Genomic DNA, 24,645 nt, shown 5'->3' on the forward strand with positions numbered 1-24,645 from the left:
AAAAAAAAAAATTACAGATGAATATCATTGATGAATATGGATGCAAAAATCCTCAACAAAATACTACCAAACAGAATCCAACAACACATTAAAAGGATCATATACCATGATCAAGTGGGATTTATCCCAGGGATGCAAGGATTCTTCAATATACACAAATCAATCTATGTGATACACCATATTAACAAATTGAAGAATAAAAACCATATGATCATTTCAATAGATGCAGAAAAAGCTTTTGACAAAATTCAACACCAATTTATGATAAAAACTCTCCAGAAAGTGGGCATAGAGGGAAACTACCTCAACATAATAGAGGCCATATATGACAAAGCCACAGCAAACATCATTCTCAATGGTGAAAAACGGAAAGCATTTCCTCTAAGATCAGGAACAAGACAACGATGTCCACTCTCACCACTATTATTCAACATAGTTTTGGAAGTCCTAGCCATGACAATCAGAGAAGAAAAAAAAATGAAAGGAATACAAATTGGAAAAGAAGAAGTAAAACAGTCACTGTTTGCAGATGACATGATACTATACATAGAGAATCCTAAAAATGCCACCAGAAAACTACTAGAGCTAATCAATTAATTTGGTAAAATTGCAAAATTAATGCACAGAAATCAATGCACAAAATTAATGCACAGAAATCTCTTGCATTCCTATACACTAATGATGAAAAATATGAAAGAGAAATTAAGGAAACACTCCCATTTACCATTGCAACAAAAAAGAATAAAATACCTAGGAATAAACCTACCTAGGGAGACAAAAGGCCTGTATGCAGAAAACTATGACACTGACGAAAGAAATTAAAGATGATACCAACAGATGGAGAGATATACCATGTTCTTGTATTGGAAGGATCAATACTGTGAAAATGACTATACTACCCAAAGCAATCTATAGATTCAATGCAATCCCTATCAAATTACCAATGGCATTTTTTACGGAACTAGAACAAATCATCTTAAAATTTGTATCGAGACACAAAAGACCCTGAATAGCCAAAGCTGTTTTGAGGGAAATAAACGGAGCTGGAGGAATCAGACTCCCTGACTTCAGACTATGCTACAAAGCTACAGTAATCAAGACAATATGGTACTGGCACACAAACAGAAACATAGATCAATGGAACAAGATAGAAAGCCCAGAGATAAACCCACACACCTATGGTCAACTAATCTATGACAAAGGAGGCAAAGATATACAATGGAGAAAAGACAGTCTCTTCAATAAATGGTGTTGGGAAAACTGGACAGCTACATGTAAAAGAATGAAATGAGAACACTCCCTAACACCATACACAAAAATAAACTCAAAATGGATTAAAGACCTAAATGTAAGACCGGACACTATAAAACTCTTAGAGGAAAACATAGGAAGAACACTCTTTGACATAAATCTTTTTGATTTATGATTTTTGATCATAAATCTTTTTGATCCACCTCCTAGAGTAATGGAAATAAAAACAAAAATAAACAAGTGGTGGGGGCTTCCCTGGTGGCTCAGTGGTTGAGAGTCTGCCTGCCGAGGCAGGGGACACGGGTTCATGCCCCGGTCCAGGAAGATCCCACATGCCGCGGAGCGGCTGGGCCCGTGAGCCATGCCTGCTGAGCCTGTGCATCTGGAGCCTGTGCTCCGCAACAGGAGAGGCCACAACAGTGAGAGGCCCGCGTACTGCAAAAAAAAAAAAAAACAAGTGGGAGCAAATGAAACTTAAAAGCTTTTGCACAGCAAAGGAAACCATAAACAAGATGAAAAGACAACCCTCATAATGGGAGAAAATATTTGCAAACGAATCAATGGACAAAGGATTAATCTCCAAAATATATAAACAGCTCATGCAGCTCAATATTAAAGAAACAAACAACCCTATCCAAAAATGGGCAGAAAACCTAAACAGACATTTCTGCAAAGAAGACATATAGATGGCCAAAAAGCACATGAAAATCTGCTCAACATCACTAATTATTTGAGAAACGCAAATGAAAACTACAATGAGGTATCACCTCACACCAGTTAGAATGGGCATCATCAGAAAATCTACAAACAACAAATGCTGGAGAGGGTGTGGAGGAAAGGGAACCCTCCTGCACTGTTGGTGGGAATGTAAATTGATACAGCCACTATGGAGAACAGTATGGAGGTTCCTTAAAAATCTAAAAATAGAATTATCATATGATCCAGCAATCCCACTACTGGGCATATATCCAGAGAAAACCATAATTCAAAAAGACACATGCACCCCAATGTTCATTGCAGCACTCTTTACAATAGCCAGGTCATGGAAGCAACCTAAATGCCCATCGACAGCCAAATGGATAAAGAAGATGTGGTACATATATACAATGGACTGTTACTCAGCCATTAAAAGGAACGAAATAGAGTCATTTGTTGAGACGTGGATGGATCTAGAGACTGTCATACAGAGTGAAGTAAGTCAGAAAGAAAAAAACAAATATCGTACATTAACACATGTATGTAGAACCTAGAAAAATGGTACAGATGAACCGGTTTGCAGGGCAGAAGTTGAGACACAGATGTAGAGAACAAACCTATGGACACAAAGGGGGGAAAACCGCAGTGGGGTGGGGTTGGTGGTGTGCTGAATTGGGCGATTGGGATTGACATGTATACACTAATGTGTATAAAATTGATGACTAATAAGAACCTGCAGTATAAAAAAAACAAAACAAAAAACAACTAATACTAATCTTTCTTTGGGTTATTTATATAGAAATATGTTAATATAAATGTTTCAGACATTACATGAAATTTCTAAAAATCTTATATGTTCTGGTATAATGTTATAAGTTATAATTCTAGTTATTACTTTAAAATGTATATCTCAGAAGTAACTAAATTTCCCTGTCAATTGCATTATTATGAACTTTTATCAAATCTTTATCTGTGGTCATTTTTAAGTATTTTGTCATTTACAGACAGTTCTGGGTGTACTCTGATGCTTTTGCAAAAATGTTCCTATAAAAGGGTTTCATCTTCAAGGAATTCATGGAAAAATCTCTGACAAGTACAGGTTTCTGGTAACTGACTATACTGCTGAACTGAATGAATAAGCATTTTGAGAACTCTAATGGAAAACTGATGAATTCATAAAAGTGCTAAAAAAAGATCAAGATGAAAAAAAATTAATTACCTGGGACTGAGTGAACTGATGGGAATGATTATAATTTTTGTGACTTTCTGTTTGAATAAAAAAAAAAAGAAGAAAAAAACAACAAATGCTGGAGAGGGTGTGGAGAAAAGGGAACCCTCTTGCACTGTTGGTAGGAATATAAATTGATAAAGCCACTATGAAGAAAAGTATGGAGGTCCCTTAAAAAACTAAAAATAGAATTACCATATGACCCAGCAATCCCACTACAGGGCATATACCCAGAGAAAACCATAATTCAGAAAGACACATGCACCCCAATGTTCATAGCAGCACTACTTATAATAGCCAGGTCATGGAAGCAACCTAAATGCCCAATGACAGACGAATGGATAAAGAAGATGTGGTACATATACAATGGAATATTATTCAGCCACAAAAAGGAATGAAATTGGGTCATTTGTAGAGATGTGGATGAATCTAGAGACAATCATACAGAGTGAAGTAAGTCAGAAAGAGAAAAACAAATATTGTATATTAATGCATATATGGGGAACCTAGAAAAATGGTACAGGTGAACCAGTTTGCAGGGCAGAAATAGAGACACAGATATAGAGAACAATTGTATGGACAGCAAGAGGGGAAAGCCGCAGGGGGTGTGGGTGGTGGTGTGATGAACTGGGCGATTGGGATGGACATGTATACACTGATGTGTATAAAATGGATGACTAATAAGAACCTGCTCTATAAAAAAATAAATTAAATAACATTCAAAAATTCAAAAAAAAAAGAAACATGCTGTCACACAGCTATCGGTGGCTGGTCAAAGCCTTCCAAGAAAGCAATAGCTTTATTTAACCTCCTCACTGAGAACAACCAACCTTGACCTCTGGGGAATGGTGTCATCGCACAAGTCTGTCCCCAATGTTTCCTGTCTCCCCTTTCCCATCTCCCACCCCCATGCTCTTTTCCTTGTCAAGATTTCCTATTGTTCAGCATTTCTAACCCTTGACCCAGTGAAACAGAAAGTGATCTGATATTTTTGTTTGTACCCTGACTAAAACTTAATCACAGCAACGTTTAGGGATTTTCCTTTTAAATCTTGTGAGTTACCATGGGATCAACATTTGTTTTATCTCAAAGGACTTTCAAACACTTGATGGAGCTTCTGGGAATGGGGTCTTTCTTGTTCTAGATATTATAAAGAAGATAACTCTGCTTACTGGAGAGTTGAAGAGGCAGAGGTTTGATGTCTTTCCCTCCTCTTTCCCCAGCGCTTCTTTTCTTCTCTTTCCATCTACCCCTCTCCCCACCTTCAGACTTGCTAGTCACCTGAGGCTCTGAGCTTTTGCTGCTCCAAGGCACCAAGAATTGGGCAGTGAGCAAGAATCCAGAACCTTTATGACTTCATTATATTTTAAATATTTGGGATAATGATAAAAAAATAATTTAAGGATGCCTACTAGTAGGTAGAGATTTGGGTATAATAAAAACATTTCAATATTTAACCGTTAGGACTGTGCACGAACCCTACATGCAGCAAGCACTCCCCTGCCTCCTCGGGGCCTTTGCCTCAGCTCTTCCCTTTGCCCGGGACACTCTTACCCTCAGCATGCACCAGGTTAGTTCCATCGTGTCTCAAGTTTCTATGCAAATGTCCCCTTGTCAGTGAGGCTTTCCCTGACCATCCTACTTGAGACAACAAATCCCAGACTTCCTACCTTTCACACCACCACCCCCCCACTCAGCTACAGAGCCCCTCCCCTGCTGTATTCTCCATAGCATTGTACCATCATGGAACACACTGCATGTATTTTACTTGTTTATTTCTTTGTCACCTGTCTCCCCCTACTTTATAGAGGACTCCATGACAGCAGAGCTTGTGTGTGTGTGTGTGTGTGTGTGTGTGTGTGTGTGTGTGTGTGTGTGAGAGAGAGAGAGAGACAGACAGACAGACAGACAGACAGACAGAGAGAGATCTCATGCATCCCAGTGTTCAGAATACTGCCTGACACGGAGCAGGCATTTAATAATAATATGTTGAATGAATACAAACTAGACACTGCTTGTCACTGACATCTAACTGCTATGCCCCACAAAAATGATTTCATATGTATATGCTGAAAGAGCAAAGGCGACCTCCCTCCACATTAATATAACAGCTGGAGAAAGAAAAATAGGTTAGACACTGAGATTTTGAGAAACAAACAGAAACCAGGGACTACCTGTCTAGCGCCAGAGGGAGACATATGTACTTCATATAAATTTACACTCCGATTTGCTTATACAGCTGAAATATATATTGCCTAATTCAATTTATTATTTCTTTATTATTCTCATTATAATGCTGATGAAGTAATTAAAAATTAATAAATGAGCTCTACCATAATAAAATAAACTGTTTGATCCTATAACAATGTCTTTGCTCTTTTTAATACAAAGTAAGAAACTGGACAAATAAGCCCCAGTCTGCAAAAAGCAGTTAATTGTGAGCAGCGGCTTGAAATTACAACAAACCTTCATGTTCTAGATAATATATTTTAATAAGGTTTAAATATTATAAAATTAACTGACATTCTTTTTGTAATTTAAAAAATAAGTATAATTAAATTCAAAAATAAATAGCTACTAAAAATAGGATAGCAATATTTTTCTAAGATACTGTTAAAACTAGGCTACCTGAAATTTCCAGGTACACTTGCATTTTGGCGGGTAGTAGCTTGGGTAATATGGACTTGAAATTTTCCCTTCAAAGCCAGTGATTTCTTTGACCAACACTGTGTTTTCACATTCTGAAAAAAATATCCAGTAACACACAATGATTTGCAGTTGTGAGATATGGGAAATAGACAGCATACATTTCTTTAACTACAAATGCACATTTTCTTGGTCAATAAGCTTATATATTTTTGAAATTAAACTATTTAAAAAAAAATAGTACCCTATGGATATATAGTTAATATACTGTTCAAAGTCTATACTTGTTTTCAAATCTTTTTTTTTTTTACATCTTTATTGGAGAATAATTGCTTTACAATGGTGTGTTAGTTTCTGCTTTATAACAAAGTGAATCAGTTATACATATACATATGTTCCCATATCTCTTCCCTCTTGCATCTCCCTCCCTCCCACCCTCCCTATCCCACCCCACTAGGTGGTCACAAAGCACAGAGCTGATCTCCCTGTGCTATGCGGCTGCTTCCCACTAGCTATCTATTTTACGTTTGGTAGTGTATATATGTCCATGCCACTCTCTCACTTTGTCACAGCTTACCCTTCCCCCTCCCCATATCCTCAAGTCCATTCTCTAGTAGGTCTGTGTCTTTATTCCTGTCTTACCCCTAGGTTCTTCATGACATTTTTTCTTAGATTCCATATATATGTGTTAGCATATGGTATTTGTTTTTCTCTTTCTGACTTACTTCACTCTGTATGACAGACTCTAGGTCCATCCACCTCACTACAAATAACTCAATTTCGTTTCTTTTTATGGCTGAGGAATATTCCATTGTATATACGTGCCACATCTTCTTTATCCATTCATCCGATGATGGACACTTAGGTTGCTTCCATCTCCTGGCTATTTCAGACCATTTATTTTGGACAGATCTATAGGAGGCTATTCCTTTCTTTAAAAAACATGGTTTAAATATATTTTTTCTTCTAGTTTTATTGAGATATAATTAACATATTAACACTGTATGTATATTTTGACATACAGCACTGTAAATATATATTTTTAAAGCTTCTGAGTTAATTTTGTTCAAATTAGTGTGTACTTGTTGTTCAAGAGATATCCAGTTTTCATAATGTGTTATGCTATTTAAATAAGAAAATCTACATGTCTATTCTTACTGTTATGGTCATCCTTCTGCTAGAATATAAGCAGCCCAAGAGCACTGATTTTCTTTCTATTTTGTTTACTATTTCCCTAACACCTACAGTCATTTCTGGCATACAACAGATGCTCAGTAAATATTTGTTGAGTGGATAGACAAATTTCTGTTATAATTCTATTTTTAACCTTTGGAGTTACAGATAATTTTCAACCTAACACTATCTCAAATATCCAGTTCAATAAATCAATTTTACATTTTGTTTTGTAATAATTTGACAGAGAAAAACCTATCAAAATGAACCACTGCCCTAAAATAGTGATGAACCTGTAGCTCTCACTATCTACTTAAGCCCAATTCTCTTCCCTCCTCACCCCCATCTCCCATTCTGACCCCTTTAGCTTTGTTGATGCTCATAAAGAAGTTACCAAGACATGACCTGTAAGATCTGACCAGTTTCCAAGGCAACAAATATTACAAAAACATTAGAGTCTCAGTGAAGGCTCTTTTCATTTTGTTTTGTTTGACTTCGTCAACCCAAGTCAAAAAGAGAAGAACAAAGAGGAGGTCACTTTTTGCTCACTAGAAAAACCCATTAAAACCTCTGGGTTTTGGGCTTCCCTGGTGGCGCAGTGGTTGAGAGTCCTCCTGCTGATGCAGGGGACACGGGTTCGTGCCCCGGTCCGGGAAGATCCCACATGCCGCGGAGCGGCTGGGCCCGTGAGCCATGGCCGCTGAGCCTGCGCGTCCGGAGCCTGTGCTCCGCAACGGGAGAGGCCACAGCAGTGAGAGGCCCGCGTACCGGGAAAAAAAAAAATACCTCTGGGTCTTGCATCATGAGCACTTTCTAGGATGGCACTTATGTGCATTACTATAAATGAGAATTCATGAAAGAATGTGCTAGTTACTGAGCTATTGTCCCTCAGTTCCAAACCCACCCCTCTCTACTCTGTTCTGCAAGGCTGGGCTGGACTATACAAACCACTTCTGTCCTTCACTACCTGATAGGCTCTGCCAGTAGGGGGTGCTAAAGGGAGACTAGAAGGCTGGAGAGGGAAGAATAAGACTTCACTCTGTTTCTTATTCCTAGGAGTGTCACCCCAGCAATGCTGCTTCACCCTTGCAGCTACTCTTCCTTCCTGTAACAGAGTTGAATCTGTAGCAGTGTTTCCAACTTCTGCTTTATTGTGTCTCCCTAAAAGATGCCAGCTCAGCTGTCTGGCACCCTCTCCTCAAAGGTCTGGGTCCCAGGTTCATGAACACCTGCCTCCGAATTTATAGACACCAACACCAGCTGGGCATAGGTCTGAGTTCCATTACACAGACCACCTCCCCCTCCTCCAAGCCCTAAATTGTAATCGTTCCAATTCCTTTCCATTGTTCCTCTAGATCTACAGTGCTAGTTGCTTCCTACATGTGTTACATCCATGATACCTTACAGTTTTTTTGTGTTTCGTTTTTTTGTTTTTTTGCCTTTTGAGTTACCCAGTTAACACCTCTGTACTGAGTTAACAGTTCTTTACATTAAGTTCTCTGTTAGAATAACTAATACCATCTCCCTCTTTGAACCTGACTCAGGGTCCTGACTAATGCAACTAGTATTACAACACAGCCTTGGGAGAGATAAGACTGGAGTATCTATCATAATAAGTATTTCTCATGACTTTTTTCAACTGGGGAAGCTTACCTTGTTCTGGAATGACCTCGAAATATGCCCGGATTCCTGATAGCCTTGGTATCTGAGGAGACTTAAATATCACCAACATGAGATTATTTGTCGAAACAAATGACATTAATGTTCTTGTGGGTTCACAAATTCTGAAACCAGATAACAAAACAAAAGCACATAAATAATAGGTTATTGAGGATCGGACCTCCATCCACCGCTAATTCCACACATTTCTTGGGCCATCCACACAGTTCCTGTGAATCAGACTCTACCAGCCAGGTCTTCATCAATTAGTGGCCAGAAGGGAACTACAGATGGAGCGGAGCTGATATAGCTGCAGAAATTTTTGTCCAGTGACTAATGAAGAATTCTCTTGGATGGCTGTCACTGGACACTCCTTGAGAGCAAACAAGGTATACAGGCAGGGTATTTAATTGCTAAAGTCATGGGCTCTTCACCAGGGAAAACTGGGTTCAAAACTCAGCTCTATCACTTAACTGGGCAATGAAGTAACTAGCTCTTCATAAATGCCAGTTTCCCAACTCTGAAATGGTAGCAATAATAACAGTATACTCCTCATAGCATTGTGGTGAGGATTAAATGAGATAATAACTAAATATGTCTGGGAATAGTGAAAAGAAACCAAAAACAGTGATTGAGGGGTGAGCGTCAGTGACAAACTTACTTTTCACTACAAATCTTTAGACACTGTTTGAATTTTTAACATGTTCATTCACCACCAAAATATAAATAAATAATACTTACATAAAATACTATTATATACATACATAAACACCATTTAAAATGATAAGGTAATTCATATGCCCTTTAGCACAACGAGTAAAAATAGCAAATTCTTAATAAAGCCTAACTGACATTACTAGGTTACCAAAATATTAAGCACTCATAAAAAGATGTCTACTAGTGAGTAAGAAATACTAGGATATGTATATGTATACGTGTGTGTAATTATGTACACGTATGAATGAAAGAATGTATGCAAAAATATAACAGACATTTATTCTGGGTAATGGGAATGGAAGATAATTGACATTGTTTTCTCTGATTGACCTCATTTTCACAATAAACATTGTGTTATCTTTATAAGGAAAATAAATTGTTTTACTAATGCTATGCAATTATAATAGAATATTCATTCTCACATTCTATTGAAACAGTAGCCTTCACTGTGATTGCAATGAAAGTGAAATTAAACCAAAAAAATGTGAAATATATATCAAAACTATTGACTGAAGTTCCCAATGATTTTGACTGTTGTATGCTACAAGTGAAAAGCAAACACTGTGTCTGATAGGCTCTGGCTAAGACAGGGGGCACTAAACAGGGCACGGGTCAATCTTTGACCTCATGAGTATATACAAAAATGGTTTAAAAAAATCCAAAGGCAAGCCAGATACTGCAAGAGAGAGACATTGTAAAAATTATTTTCACTTGCCAACCAGAGTGCCTGCATAATACCTATACAAGATGGTGCTCCGGATTGGCATGAGGGAGTCGTAAATGGTCAGGGAGTCGGTGACACAGTTGTCGGCTTCAATCTGGACGGACTCTATTGAGAGACGGATCAGGTGGCCCACTATGGCCACCAGCTTGAAGTGGCACATCAGCCTCCCTGAGGTTGCCGAAATCTCCAGAGGGTAGCGGAGAGACAGGTGATCTGCGTAGAAGTACTGAGAGCAGCCTTTGTCTGTGGAGACAGCACTTTATTTTGCTTTGTTTTGTTTTAGGAATGATTTTTCTAGAAATCTTTATAGAAGAGTAAAGAGCAAAAGAGCTCACATGGAGAATATCTGCTGTCTTTGCCAGCCTGGAATCCACTCTCATCTCTTCTGATAACAGCACCTAGATTTTACTTTGAGAAACTACACCTACCCTGTCCATGTGGCTTGGTTGGGGTTAAACTCACCCTAGGTCCAGAAGTGAGCACACGACCCAGACTGACCAATCAGAGCCAAAGCAGCTGTTTCAGGAGTGGGCACGTCAGTCAATTTGAGACAATGAAACTCAGCCCAAGGACTTCTCAAAATACAGGTGAGATTTTTTTTCCACCATGGGAGCTAAACTGATAAATCATAAGCTTGGATCTGCTGGTGGCCATTTATGCCACCACATTGGAAGAACCCACCTGATGAAGTCTCAGCAGAAAAAAACAAAAATGCAGAGTCCTGACAATATTTTATCTTAGAACCTGGACCCAACCATGCCTGCAGCCAGCATATTCCACGTATGTCCCAGTTATATGAGGCAATCACGTTTCTTTTGTGCTTAAGCTAGTTTGAATATACTATATCTGTCACTTGCAACGGAAAGAACACTGACAAACACCAGCATGTGAACAGGAAAACTACAGCCCAAAAGGATACTGATTTGGAGGCAGTTGGGGATGGGGAGGTTGGAGGGCAGGGGAGAAACCACAGACATAATTTACCAGATCCTATGGTTGAAGAGTAATCTGACCGAAGCCCAGCTGCATTGAAAAAGCACATAGAAAAAACACTATCAGTCCCAGCATTTCATTTTGTTAGAATTTTGCTTAGTAAAAATATCTTGTCCTTTAAAAGCAATCCAACATATCTTGGATTTGCTTTAAAATAATACTGTGGGGGTAAGAGGGAGGTTGTTTAGGTATTTAGACATCAAATAGGACAGCTATGAGTTGATAGTTGTTGAAGCTGAGCAAAGTGTGTAAGAGTTCATTAAACAATTCTCTTTACTTTTGTGCTTGAAATCATCTGCTGTAACAACTTTTAAACATTTTTTGAAGATAAAAAAGCAACTAAACATGGTAATAATTGGTTCTATATCTGAAGTAGTATATGTGGTACAGAATTTTCCACTAGAGATTTTTTTATTGATTCATTACTTATTACAAATACTTATCAACCTACTATATGCCTAACATATATATATAATTTAAATCAAAATAGAAAACTGCATAAATTTTGGGTTAGACAATAATTAAACCATTTTACTGTCAAGATAAATGATGGACTTTGCATTCTGACTGTGTTTTGGGCAGGTCATTTTGGAGCATTGGGGCACACTATAGAACACAGGCGCAGTTCTGTCTGAACAAGGGAAGAAACAAGGAAGGTAAACCTCAGCAAAATTTTCCTTCTCCAGGACCTTATCCCTTGGAGCCTTAGTTTGAAGATGCATGAAGCCAAATTAAATATAGAAAAGGGTACGCTTTAAGAAATTCATTTTCATGTGTATTCTGACCCCAATTCTATTGTCTAATCACTGTATATAACACTTAGCAACTTCTTTTATCAATGTAGCTCCAATGTCTTCAGCTAATCCTGTTCCACTGGGATTGTGGAGAAGAATACAGTCATTCCTCAGTATCCACAGGGGATTGGATCCAAGACACCCAAGGATACCAAAATTCATGAATGCTCAAATCCCTTATGTAAAATGGCATAGTATTTGCATAAAACCTATGCACATCCTCCTGTATACTTTAAATCATCTCTAGATTACTTCTAATACCTAATACAGTGTAAATGCTGTGTAAATAGTTGCCAGCCTGTGGCAAATTCAAGTTTTGCTTTTTGGAACTTTCTAGAATTTTTTTTCCAAATGTTTTCTATCCATGGTTGGCTGAATCCACGAATGCGAAGTCCATGGATATAGAGGGAAGACTGTACTTCACGGCAACATTGACTACGACAATGACAGTATCAAGAGTGCTGCAGGAAGGAGTGCTTGAAGGAGAATTACCCAACAATCACCATTTAGTACCACAGAGTCCATGTCCACAGCCAGACCCTGCAGGCTCCCCACGGAGGTCCGGTTTATGATGCTTGTCTGGATGGAGTCCTTCAAGATGGCAGCCACACAGTCCTCACAGAAGATATGGCCCTTGGCATGTGGCATGACAAACACAAGCCAAAAGTGAACAAGGAGGCCACCTTTGTTGTTACTGCTGTAGTGAAAAGAGAAAGAAGTCCAGGTACCTCTTAGGAAGTAGACTTTCATAAGGAGCCAGTGACCCAAGTGATAAATTCAAGGTGAGGCCAATGGACACATCTTTCAACTGACACATCTTTCAACATCTTTCAAGTTCATCTTTCAACTAACTTCCTTCTTTAGGAAGCCATTGACTCCTATCATGGGAATTTGGAAAGGAAAGCATCATGGTATGTGTATTCTTGTGCTGTGTTCAGATCTAGAACTGTTAGTATATTTTGCATCTCCATGGAGAATATACTATTTCTATGGATGTCAATCAGTATTCACTGCTATTACAAATAACAACAGTTAGAATGTTTGATACCTCACCATGTCCACACACAGTGCTAAAGCTGCTTTATCCCATTTAATCTTTTGAGGAAGGTCCTGTTACGCTTCCAGTTTTACAGATGAGGAAATTAAGGTCACCTACAACTCAAAATCACACAGCTACTGAGTAGCAAGTCAGGAATCAAGCCTAATTTGGTTTTCAATCTGACCCTGGAGTAGGAGCTCCTACCTGCACAAATATTGTCATATTTTATGAAAAAAACATAAGATAGTGTTCTATAGCACATAATTTGGGAAATGGAAGGTGAAGGAGAAGAAACAAATTGCTTTACTCCAAGACTTCTCAGTGCCTTTAATCTGCCCAAACGGATTGTGAATCTCTGCAGATATATCAGGGGTGGGGGGAGATGGGATACAGTACAAGGCACACACAGTTTCCTAAAAATTATTTGACCATGAGATCCTTCTTTGCTCAGAAGATCTCTAGTGACCAGTTTTTCACTGAACATATTTTGAGAGACACTGACTGGTCTGTGTTTTCTGTTTGCCCTCACCCAATATAGTGGACGTGTTTATGGTCATTTTGCCCAGTGGCATTAATACAAAGGTCTAGGATCCCAGTTCTGGAAAGAGGGCAGGCTTTGGCAAATGAAGAAAAAAACTCAGCATGATAGCATGACAAAGAGTTCAGCTGCAGGTTTCCCTGGTGGCGCAGTGTTTAAGAATCCGCCTGCCAATGCAGGGCACACGGGTTCGAGTCCTGGTCCACGAAGATCCCACATGCCACGGAGCAACTAAGCCGATGCTCCACAACTAATGAGCCGGAGCTCTAGAGCCCCCGAGCCACAACTTCTGAGTCTCGTGTGCCACAACTACTGAAGCCCACGCACCTAGAGCCGGTGCTCCGCAACAAGAGAAGCCACTGCAATGAGAAGCCTGTGCACCACAGTGAAGAGTAGCCCCTGCTCACTGCAACTAGAGAAAGCCCGCGCGCAGCAACGAAGACCCAACGCAGCCAAAAATAAAGGCATACATACATACGTACATAAAGTCTTTAAAATAAATAAATAAAAGGGGTAAAAAAAGAGTTGGGTTGCTATTGTGCTAGAAGGGTATTAACCCACAACTGCCCCCAAGTGGTTACTTGAGAATGGCTCTCTTTCAGCCCTTCCACAGCCTTTTGAGGTATTACAGCAGTGAACATAGAAGTCCCAAAGCAAGGGACATTCATTACCTGACATCTGCAACTACCGACTGCTGGTAAAATTTGGAGAAGGCAGATGTTGTATAAACCAGGTTTACCTGCAAAAGAAGAACCAAGATGTCTGAAGTCTTTCAAATTGGCTTCCTCTCATGATACCCAGTGTGCCGTAGGTCCAAGCTCTGACAGTTAGCAAGGTGAAAAGCAAGGCTCAAACTAAAGGCCTCTAAGGCCAAACCCAGACATTATTCCTTGAATTCAAATAAATTCTTACTTCCTGTATCAGGGTTACTTACTGTCATTCTGCTCTCTGTGAAGATTAATCAGCTACCTTTATTCATTTATTGCTGTCTTTAGACACCCTAACCAAGCTTAACTGCTGCATTCTGCCTACTCCAAAAGTTAATTTTCTCCACAATGAATAAGCGAAACTCCTTTAAGCGTATTTACAAGGTATTCTGCCCAACCTCTTCTACCAATGCACGCCACGGAAAATGTATATTAGCCGCTAGAGGGCGCGTGGTGCCCACAGTCCAACTTCCATATCCCACTGCAGAACTCTCGTTTCCAGGGACACACCCAGATCTTTTAAAACACCATAAATGGATCTCAAAAGAGAGCTATTTCAGTCAATTGACTGTTTGCCCTTACTTAGCATTTCTAAAACCAATTTCTTCTGCCAAATCTTCTCCTCCTGTAGTCCCCTTTTTACATAATAGCAAAATCACCTAACTAATTGCCCAGGAACAAAAAACAAAAAACGAAAAACCTTAGAAATAATATAGCATTGTGGAAAAAAATGGGCCATGGAGTTTAAATTCACTGTGCAACACAGAACACATTACCAAGGCCTGCTGAGCTTCTTTTTTTTCTTTTTCTCTCTTTTTTTTACATCTTTATTGGAGTATAATTGCTTTACAATGGTGTGTTAGTTTCTGCTTTACAACAAAGTGAATCAGCTATATATATACATATGTCCCCATATCTCTTCCCTCTTGCGTCTCCCTCCCTCCCACCCTCCTATCCCACCCCTCTAGGTGGTCACAAAGCACCGACCTGATCTCCCTGTGCTATGTGGCTGCTTCCCACTAGCTATCTATTTTACGTTTGGTAGTGTATATATGTCCATGCCACTCTCTCACTTTGTCCCAGTTTACCCTTCCCCCTCCCCGTATCCTCAAGTCCATTCTCTAGTAGGTCTGTGTCTTTATTCCCATCTTGCCCCTAGGTTCTTCATGACCTTTTTTTTTTTTTTAGATTCCATATATATGTGTTAGCATACGGTATTTGTTTTTCTCTTTCTTTTTTTCTTTTTTTTTGTTTTGTTGTTTTGTTTTTAACTTCTTTATTGGAGTATAATTGCTCTACAATGGTGTGTTAGTTTCTGCTGTATAACAAAGTGGATCAGCTATACATATACATATATCCCCGTATACCCTCCCTCTTGCGTTTCCCTCCCACCCTCGCTATCCCACCCCTCTAGGTGGTCACAAAGCCCCGAGGTGATCTCTCTGTGCTATGCGGCTGCTTCCCACTGGCTATCTATTTTACGTTTGGTAGTGTATATATGTCCATGATATTCTCTCACTTTGTCACAGCTTACCCTTCCCCCTCCCATATCCTCAAGTCCATTCTCTAGTAGGTCTGTGTCTTTATTCCTGTCTTACCCCTAGGTTATTCATGACATTTTTTTTCTTTTTTCCTTAGATTCCATATATATGTGTTAGTGTACGGTATTTGTTTTTCTCTTTCTGTCTCTCTCTTTTTTAATCTGTAAAGTGGTGATCAAAATGCCTACCTCTTTGGGTGGGATGTTAAATAACTATAATAAAATGCATTGAGTGCAATACTAACTATACAAATGGGGTCTACACAAAGCCAGCATTGACTCTGCAGGAGGCCGGGGAGGATTTCACAGAGAAGGAGGCTTTTTGATGGGTCATGAATGATGGGTGGAATTTCACTCCATAGAAATTGGACAGATGGCTTTAGGTCCTGAGTGAATAGCAGCAGAAACCAGGGCTGCCAGACATGTAAATGCAATGATTATTCATAACACAAGTAATGACTGCCTTAGATCACAAGGTTTCTGTTGGGAGAAAATGGTAAGGAATGAGACTGGGACAATCAGGGGACAGATTTAGAAAAGTGCTTGCCTGCTATTCTTAAGAATCAGTATTTTATCTGGCTATTCTTAAGAATCAGTATTGTATCCTTAAGCCAAAGGAGAAATGTTATTTTTGAAGGATAACTTCAGCAGCAGAGAGGAATGGCTTTGGGTGTTGAAGGAAGAATACTGCCTGGGATTGGAAAAAATGGTAAAGAGATTTTAAAAGAATGTCCATCTCCTTGGGCTAATTTGAGGGATAATTGATATATTGAAATGGTAAAGGGTTTTACACTTTACCCAGTATATAGGAGGCCTTCAATCAATAAAAGCCACTATGCCTGCTACCGTCTTTGCTCTCTCTCTCTCTCTCAGCCCTTCTTCATTTTACACTGCAGAGCGCCTGTCACTGCAGGAGAGTCGCCACTGCTAGGCCACCCTCTCCATTACTGTGCAGATGCAAACTGGCAGAAACTTTCTATTGGTAATAGGTACCAAGAGCCATGATAAATATTCTTCTGTGTGACCAATTATACTTTTAGGAAATCAGCTAAGGAAGTAATCAGAGATACAAACAATTTACATGGCAGTTTTGTTATAGTGTTATCTGTTAATAGCAAAAATTGGAAACAACTTAAATATCCAATAAAAAGGGACTTGCCAACTTGAAGCTATCAAAACTTATGCTTTTTAAAGAATATGAAAAAAAAAAAAAAGAATATGAACTTGCATAGAGACATGCAATCTTATGTCAAGAGGAAAAAGTCAGATTATAAAACTGAATATCTACTAATACTCCAATATTGCCCTATGTCCTGTGTCTACGTGGTCCAGAATCAAAAGGGGCTCTATCTCTGGAGACGATGTTAAAGGAGATTATATTTTTAAAGTACTTTTGTAAATTTTTACAATAAATACTTATCAGTTCTACAATAAGAAAGGTTTTTTTTTTTTTTAAGTGAAGAGATACCAGTGCATCAAGGTTGAAATAAATCTGTATGGATCACAGAATTAATCAGTATGCATGTAATTTCTGTACTGGAAGGCATCTTAAATATCACCTGATCCAATTCTTTTATTTTAGAGATAAGAAAAACTGAAGCTCAGAGAGCCATTTCTTTTTAATTTCAGGAGAAAAAAAAAAAAGCAATTCTATCAAATAAACAATTTTATCTTACAACCAAGATGAGCTAAATCCCATGTTTCCCTGAGTTCTTCCTTCATCCACCCTGCTCACCTGTGACACTGTAACCCCAACCCCTCATCCCTTACCCCCTGACCTCAACTTCCCCAGCCTTTCAAGATCCCCCCCGTCACCTCACCACTTGTTGCACGGTCCGGGCCACTGATAGAAATTCCCTGGACTCCTTCTGTCGGTATTCAGGAAGAAACTCAATGTTGGTGATGCGAAACATCCCAGCAAAGTAAAAAGCATCTCTGCTTTCTGTCTTACCTGTAAGAGAGGAGAGAAGGTGGTTAGGAGTCTTTCCATCTGTGTGACAGTGAGGCATTGTCTGATATATGTCACTATCGGGGTCCTGAAATGATTTTATTTTAGACAGCTTCTTTAAGCAGTTTTTTAAAATAATTTATTTAATTTATTTATTTGTGGCTGCACTGGGTCTTTGTTGCTGCGTGAAGGCTTTCTCTAGTTGCTGTGAGCGGGAGATACTCTTCGTTGCGGTGCACGTGTTTCTCATTGCGGTGGCTTCTCTTGTTGTGGAGCACAGGCTCTAGGTGTCCAGGCTTCAGTAGTTGTGGCTCGTGGGGTCTAGAGTGCAGGCTCACTAGTTGTGGTGCACGGGCTTAGTTGCTCCGCAGCATGTGGGATCTTCCCGGACCAGGGCTTGAACCTGTGTCCCCTGCATTGGCAGGCATTGGCAGGCAGATCCTTAACCACTGTGCCACTAGGGAAGTCCTAGACAGCTTCATATTTTACAGACTGTGAAGCTCTAAATGTAGTTAATAACATCTCTTCTGGACTTCCCTGGTGGGAAGAGCCAGGCAAAGCAAGATGATAGGCCAAAGGAAACCCAGAAGAAATGCCCCATATAAGTGATTCAAACTACCACGAGGGTGCATCTCTCTCTCTCTGAGTCCACCCATGTGTCTATCTACACTTACTCTTTTTTCTCCTAATAAACACTTCACTTGTTTCACTACTTTCCATCTCTATGTGGAAATTCATTTCTACAAAGCCATGGGCCAGGGTCTTATCACTGGCCACTGGCCTTCATGGTCTAGTGGCTAAGGTTCGGTGCTCTCACTGCTGTGACCTGACTTCAAACTCTGGCCAGGGAACTGAAATCCTGCTTCAAGCTGATGCAGGCTGAGGCCACCTGAGATCAACTCCTGCTCAAAAACTCTGCCCAGGGAAGACCATGGGACTGGGCATCAGGTGGGCCAGAAACTGCTGTGAAGACAGACAAAGACATTGCTGTGTCTGAGATGCCTTCAGGCACCTGGGAATAGCCTAGGGAGATGAGGGACTCTCCTTTCAGCCATTCCTTTTTGTTACAAGGTCTTACGGGTATGAGGCATCACTCCCAGGCTCTCATGGCTGTGGTACCTTTCTTTCCTGTGACACATGCCCCACGGTATCATAGCTTCTTTCTGCATGTCTGTCTTTCTAGATGAACAGTAAATTCTTGTCCTTCAACCCCTAGCACAGGGTAGCGAGTGTCTGACTTAGCTTTCAAGCTCAGTAAATGTTCCTGGGAAGGAAGAGAGAGAGGAAGAGAGGGAGGGAATAATCTCTCTTAGCACAATGCCCAGTGCGTGGAAATGCTAAATAAGTGATGGCTGAATTAAAAAGAAGGTGCAGCTTCTGTGAAGGACAGGGAACAGCCTCCCTGTGTGACCCATCCAGGCTCACATTAGCCCTGTAGTGTAGTGAGGCTGTGGAGAGTGGGGAAGGGGCCAGAGGCCTGAGCTCCTGTCCTAGATTTGTTCTTTGAAGTTATGAAACTGAGCCCCCTAAAACTGGTTTCTCTGCCAAGGTTATGTCTAAGCTCTCTAACCAAAACTTTACTCCCTTTCTTGTCCTGTACTTGCTCACCTCAAGATTAAGGAGTAGCAAAGAAAAGGGGGGATTGAAACAGAGCAGGACCTTTCAAGGCCCTCCTGGGTACAAAAGCCTTTCCATTTTCCCCATTTCTTGTTTGTAGGAAAAAGGCTTCAGCCTCCCAGAGCTTCCCTGAGTTCCAAAAGGCAGATTCAAACAGTTACTAATTAGAAGTGAGGGAATGCAGAAACAAAGGAAAAGCAGTCAAGAAACAATAGTGCAGAGTCCTAGTTCCTCCTTAAAGGATAAACCTAATAATCTGATACATAACTTTGAGTTCTTCTATAGGAACTAAGGACCCATCCAAGTGGAGGATGGTGACTTCAGGCTGAGCACAATCACGTAGACCCCAGACTGGTTGGAACCAGAAGGCTGATGGTTGAGATTCCTGAAATACCATCCTGTTACCTCACCACCAACCATCAGAAGAAAGTCACACACCCCATAGCCCTCCCCAACAAAATTTGCCTTTAAAAACTCTTCCTTGAAGACCATCAGGGAGTTAGGGTCTTTTGAGCATGAACTGTCCATTCTCCTTGTTTGGCCCTTAAAATAAACCTTTCTCTGCTCCAAACCCCAACATTTCGATTTGTTTGGCCTCACTGTACATCAGGCACATGAACTTAGGTTCAACAAAAGTTATGTTGAGGCAGGAGATAGATGGGCCCTCAAGGCAAACAGTTTGAGTTCATTCCCTGTGGACCATACTCCAGATGGGAATAACAGGACAATTGAGAGAGGACACTGGGCCCTGCCCAGATAGAAGATAAGAGACCACATATTTTATTCTCAAAGTCAGGAGACCTCTCCGCCTACACATGCGTAGACCTCCAAGTGCCCAAATCTACCCATACGCCTCTTTGGTTGAATCCTTCTTGGCTAAGAGATGCACATGCACACATGGAAAGATCCTAAGATATACCAAATATGGACTCTGAACTAGGCAAATCAAAATGATTGGCCAAAGGAGACATGGAAGAAATGCCCCATAAAAGTGATTCAAACTGCCACTTCGCGACTCTCTCTCTGAGCCTGCGCATGTGTCTATCCACACACACTGTACTTCTTTTTCCCCTAATAAACACTTTACTTGTTTCACTACTTCCTGCCTTTGTGGGAGTTCTTTTTTCTGCAAAGCCATAGGGCCAGGGCCTTGTCACTGACCACTAGTCTAGTGGCTAGGATTCGGTGCTCTCCTGGCTCAATCCCTGGATGGGAACCAAAACTCTACTTCAAGCCACTGCAGGCCGAGGCCACCCAAGATCAATGTAACCTTGGACAAATCACCTTGCCTCACTAGGCCTCTTGTATAAAGCAATAGTTGTTTTTGTCTTTGATTTTACCAAGAAAGTCCTTAGATTTTTTTTTTCTGTTGCAGATTCTTTAAAATTTGAATGAAAGCTATGACTTCTACCTAGAAGCTCACACGTCCTTCTTCTATCAGTAAGTAATCAAGGGATAAGCAATGCAAGAGAGATCAATTTAGCCTTCAACCAGATTACATTTGTCTAACTCTTGAGCTCAGCCTAACATACAAGCCCTCCATGTGAAACTGAGGAAGACCCTGTGGGGCCATCCTGGGCACAAAAGCCTTTCTGTGTCTCCCTTTTTCTTATTTGCAAAAAAAAGAAAAAAGTCTTCTGCCTCTTAGACCTTCCTGAATACAAAGAGCAGATTCAGACAGCTGCTAATCAGGGAAGTGAGGGAATGCAGAAACAAAGGAACAATCAAGAAACTATAGTCCAGGATTCTGATTCCTCCTCAAGGAATATACATAACAATATCTTTGAGTTCTTCTGCAAGAACTAAGACCACACACAGGTGGAGGATCATAACTTCAGGATGAGCACAAGGTTCCTGGAATACCACCCTGTTACCTCACCACCAACCAATCTGAGGAAAGTCACACACCCTGCAGTTCTCACCCCAAATTTTGCCTATAAAAACTTCTCCTCCAAAACCATCAGGGAGTTCAGTTTTTCTGAGCACGAGTTACCCTTTCTCCTTGCTTGGCCCTGCAATAAACCTTTCTCTGACCCAAGCTCCATTTTGTTTCATTTGGTCTCACTGTGTGTTGAGCACACAAACTTATTTTCAGTAACAAATGGTTTTCCTGATGAGCTGTCCATCTCATTTCTGTTAAAAAAAAAAAAAAAATCACAAGTCCCAAATGGAGTCCTTTGCTCCCAAGACTGCAAACCAAGACTTAATTACAGTTTCACATTCTCTCAAGGAATGTGACCTTTAAACAGAAATTTCCTGATCAACACTAGTGTGATAATCTACATGATAAAGACCCCTGCTGTTCCCTTCCCCCAAAATTTGATGGCCTGGCCTGAAACAATCCTTTCTTTTCTTTTGCTAATAGCTTCCTTGCCCCACCCTCCTTCTGCCTATAAAAACCTTCCATTTTTTACACCCCCTCAGAAAGCCCTTTTATTTACTAGAAGGGATGCTGCCATTGAATAAAGCCAATTAGATCATCAGATTTACTTGGTTGAATTTTTGTTTTTTAACATTTCTCAAGGCCACCCTCCATGCCCAAATTTCATCTACCAAAACTAACCCCTGTTTTTTGTTGAACAATTCTCACTTACTTATACCAGTTTTCCTTTGCTTGTACTGGTCTGTTTTGCTGAAATGCCCTTAACTGATTTTCACACAACCAACAAATTAACTCTTCACAATGATGTCCCGAAACCTTGTACAAAAATGCAAGGGCAATGCAAATATATCAGTTTAGGGCTGGCAGAGAGCTGAAGGGAAATAAACTGGTTTGCTCTGGATTGGGGTTGTGTGTCTTTTGTGTTTTTCTTAATTGCTCATTGACTTGACAGCCCCCACTAGTCTGTAAAGACAGATTCTTTCCTGTCTACCACTCTGTTCCATGCTTATCACAGAGCTCAGCTCATAGTGGGCACTCCCAAGATGTGTCAAATGAATTTTCAAGAACCAGTTCATGAAGACTTATCTAGACTCTATCCCTGGGCAGGTTGTTGGATGTCTCCCTTCTGTGATTGCAAAGTAATTGCTTGAGAAAAAAAAAAAAAAAGTCAACTCACACTCCCTCTCTAGTACTGAACTATGAGATTTTTTGAAAGTAGAAAAATGCATCTGTGAGCTTTTTGAAGGTAGGAGATGTATCTTGGTGTGCCTGATATCTTATATTGTGCCACACAAATTATAGGTGGTCAATTTCTATATGTAAATGAACTGAACTGTTCAAGACAATATTCATTCATTTTTTGCCTATAAATCTAGCTTTCCAACCAAATTTTAATATCTTTGAGAGTACACATATCTTGTATCAAGTATATTAATATGCGTAGGGTGGGAAGTCCAACATAAATCAATAAATGCTGTACTTACTGAGCTGCTTGGGTAAGTACTCTCTAAGGAAGAACTTAGTTATGACTCCTATCCAAAAGGATCAATAAGACTGACAAAAACAATCAATTGGATAAATAAAAACATAAAAACAGAGGAGAAGGGCTTTCCTGGTGGTGCAGTGGTTGAGAGTCCGCCTGCCGATGCAGGGGACACGGGTTCGTGCCCCGGTCTGGGAAGATCCTGCATGTCGCGGAGCGGCTGGGCCCGTGAGCCATGGCCGCTGAGCCTGTGCGTCCGGAGCCTGTGCTCCACAACGGGAGAGGTCACAACAGTGAGAGGCCCGCGTACCGCAAAAAAAAAAAAAAAAAAAAAAAAACAGAGGAGAGAAAGACGCATGAGTAAAATGAAGCTCAGGGAGCTAGAAATCTAAGGTTGCCTAGAAACAGGCAGTGGGTGGATGAGGAAATAAAACAGCTTAGCGTTCCATTCATTTTTTAAAGCTAAAAATGCATTACATTTCTGAACCAGTCAGAAGCTCCTGAGCATTCTCCTCAGCTCTTCTCATCCTATTCCCCCATCTCTGCTCCTCTGGGAAGAAAGCAGTGGTGGTAAAAGAAGAAATGGGAAAGACAATTCTGGCTTCTTCCTTAAAACCTCAACAGTTTTGAAAATGACTGTCAGTCTGAGAAATAAGAAAATTCTATCAGAAACCCCCAAGGTCAGATCAGGCCTGCATTGCTGATGCAGAACTCACAAGGCAAGACTTAACCCCAAAGGTACACAGATTTCAACTCACTGATATAGAGCCACAGCAGTGTCCAGGCTACGACCGCTAAGATGAACAAAAATACTGTGAAGAGAATGATTTTGATTTGGACGTTCCAAAAGGGAGCTTTCTTCTTGAGTTGCTTCTTGGGTTTGGGTTTGGGTTTGTTGACGGGTTTTCTTGGTGGTCGTCTCCCTGGCAGCTTCCCTTGGGCACTGACCACCTGAACTGAGATATTGGATATCTTCAAAAGAATGAAAGAGGTGTTAACAGTTAGAAGTAGTCTAGAGCTTAAATGCAACCACCTAGTCAGGAGAATCTTGATGCTAAAAGGCCTAAATAAGCCAAATTATTTACATAAGCATTGACTTGCATTGAATCACACAGTTAAGACCAATCAGAAAAAAACAGGAGGTATATGAACTCTAGTGATATGGTTCCCAGGTCCTCAACTGGTCCCCTCAACTCTCCAACTCTGCTAAACTGACACTGTAGAGGATAGGCCTGAATTTTATGGAGCGTAGACTAGAGGACCTGAAGGTCAGACAGGATTCTATGGGGGTTGATTCATCTGTCCACCACTCTGGGGATGTGTGTGTTTGTACGATATAGCTTTTCTCCCACAGTGTCTTCTGGGCTGAGGCAGATTGAAAGTAAGAATAGAAGTAAGTTTCTCAGAGAAACTAATTGATTTCTTAATTATGGTTTCGTGACCTGATGGTAATGATACCGAGCAGGACCCTGTGGGACTCCTGGGCACAAAAGCCTTTCTGTGTCCCCCATTTCTTGATTACAGGAAATAGGCTTCATTCAGCCTCCATGACCTCCCCTGAGTTCCAACAAGCTGGTTCAAACAGTTGCTAATTAGGGAAGGGAGGGGATGCAGAGACAAGGGAAGAAAAGTCAAAAGAAACAATAGTGCAGCCTTGGGGCAGGGTCCTGGTTCCCCATCAAGGGATATATATAACAGTATCTGTGAGCTGTTTTTCAGATACTGAAACCCCCACCAGGTAGGAGAAATTAACAGTATGCTGCCCACAAACACATAGACCCCAGATGGGTTGGAACCAGAAGTTACCTCACCACCAACCAGTCAGAAGATTGTCCATGAGCTGATCATGCCCTCTTTGAACCATTACTATAAAACTCCTCACTACCCCCTCCAGGTTGAAACACACAGTTTTGAGGGCCTTAGCCCACTGTGGCTCCCTTTGCCTGGTAAAGCAATAAAGCTATTCTTTTCTACTTCACCCAAAACTCTGTCTCCAAAAATTAATTCAGT

At 40.4% G+C, this 24,645-nt stretch overlaps 1 protein-coding gene across 2 annotated transcripts in view; it reads right to left on the minus strand.

Annotated features, from left to right (window-relative positions):
* The window catches only part of TMPRSS7 (transmembrane serine protease 7), a gene marked incomplete at both ends in the record, with an annotated part of 49,821 nt that overhangs the window by 23,940 nt on the left and 1,236 nt on the right, over positions 1–24,645 (minus strand). Inside the window, 8 exons of one of the 2 annotated variants that reach the window (XM_079923026.1) lie at positions 5,804–5,916; positions 8,648–8,778; positions 10,109–10,337; positions 11,079–11,117; positions 12,385–12,578; positions 14,130–14,197; positions 17,526–17,656; positions 23,394–23,607. In XM_079923026.1, coding sequence (XP_079779152.1) covers positions 5,804–5,916; positions 8,648–8,778; positions 10,109–10,337; positions 11,079–11,117; positions 12,385–12,578; positions 14,130–14,197; positions 17,526–17,656; positions 23,394–23,607 — 1,119 coding nt within the window. Of the gene's footprint in view, positions 1–5,803; positions 5,917–8,647; positions 8,779–10,108; positions 10,338–11,078; positions 11,118–12,384; positions 12,579–14,129; positions 14,198–17,525; positions 17,657–23,393; positions 23,608–24,645 lie in introns of those variants that run through there. The other variant, XM_079923027.1, reaches the window with a different exon arrangement.

This window comes from Stenella coeruleoalba (assembly GCF_951394435.1).
Source record: "Stenella coeruleoalba genome assembly, chromosome: 5".
NCBI classification, from domain to species: domain Eukaryota; kingdom Metazoa; phylum Chordata; class Mammalia; order Artiodactyla; family Delphinidae; genus Stenella; species Stenella coeruleoalba.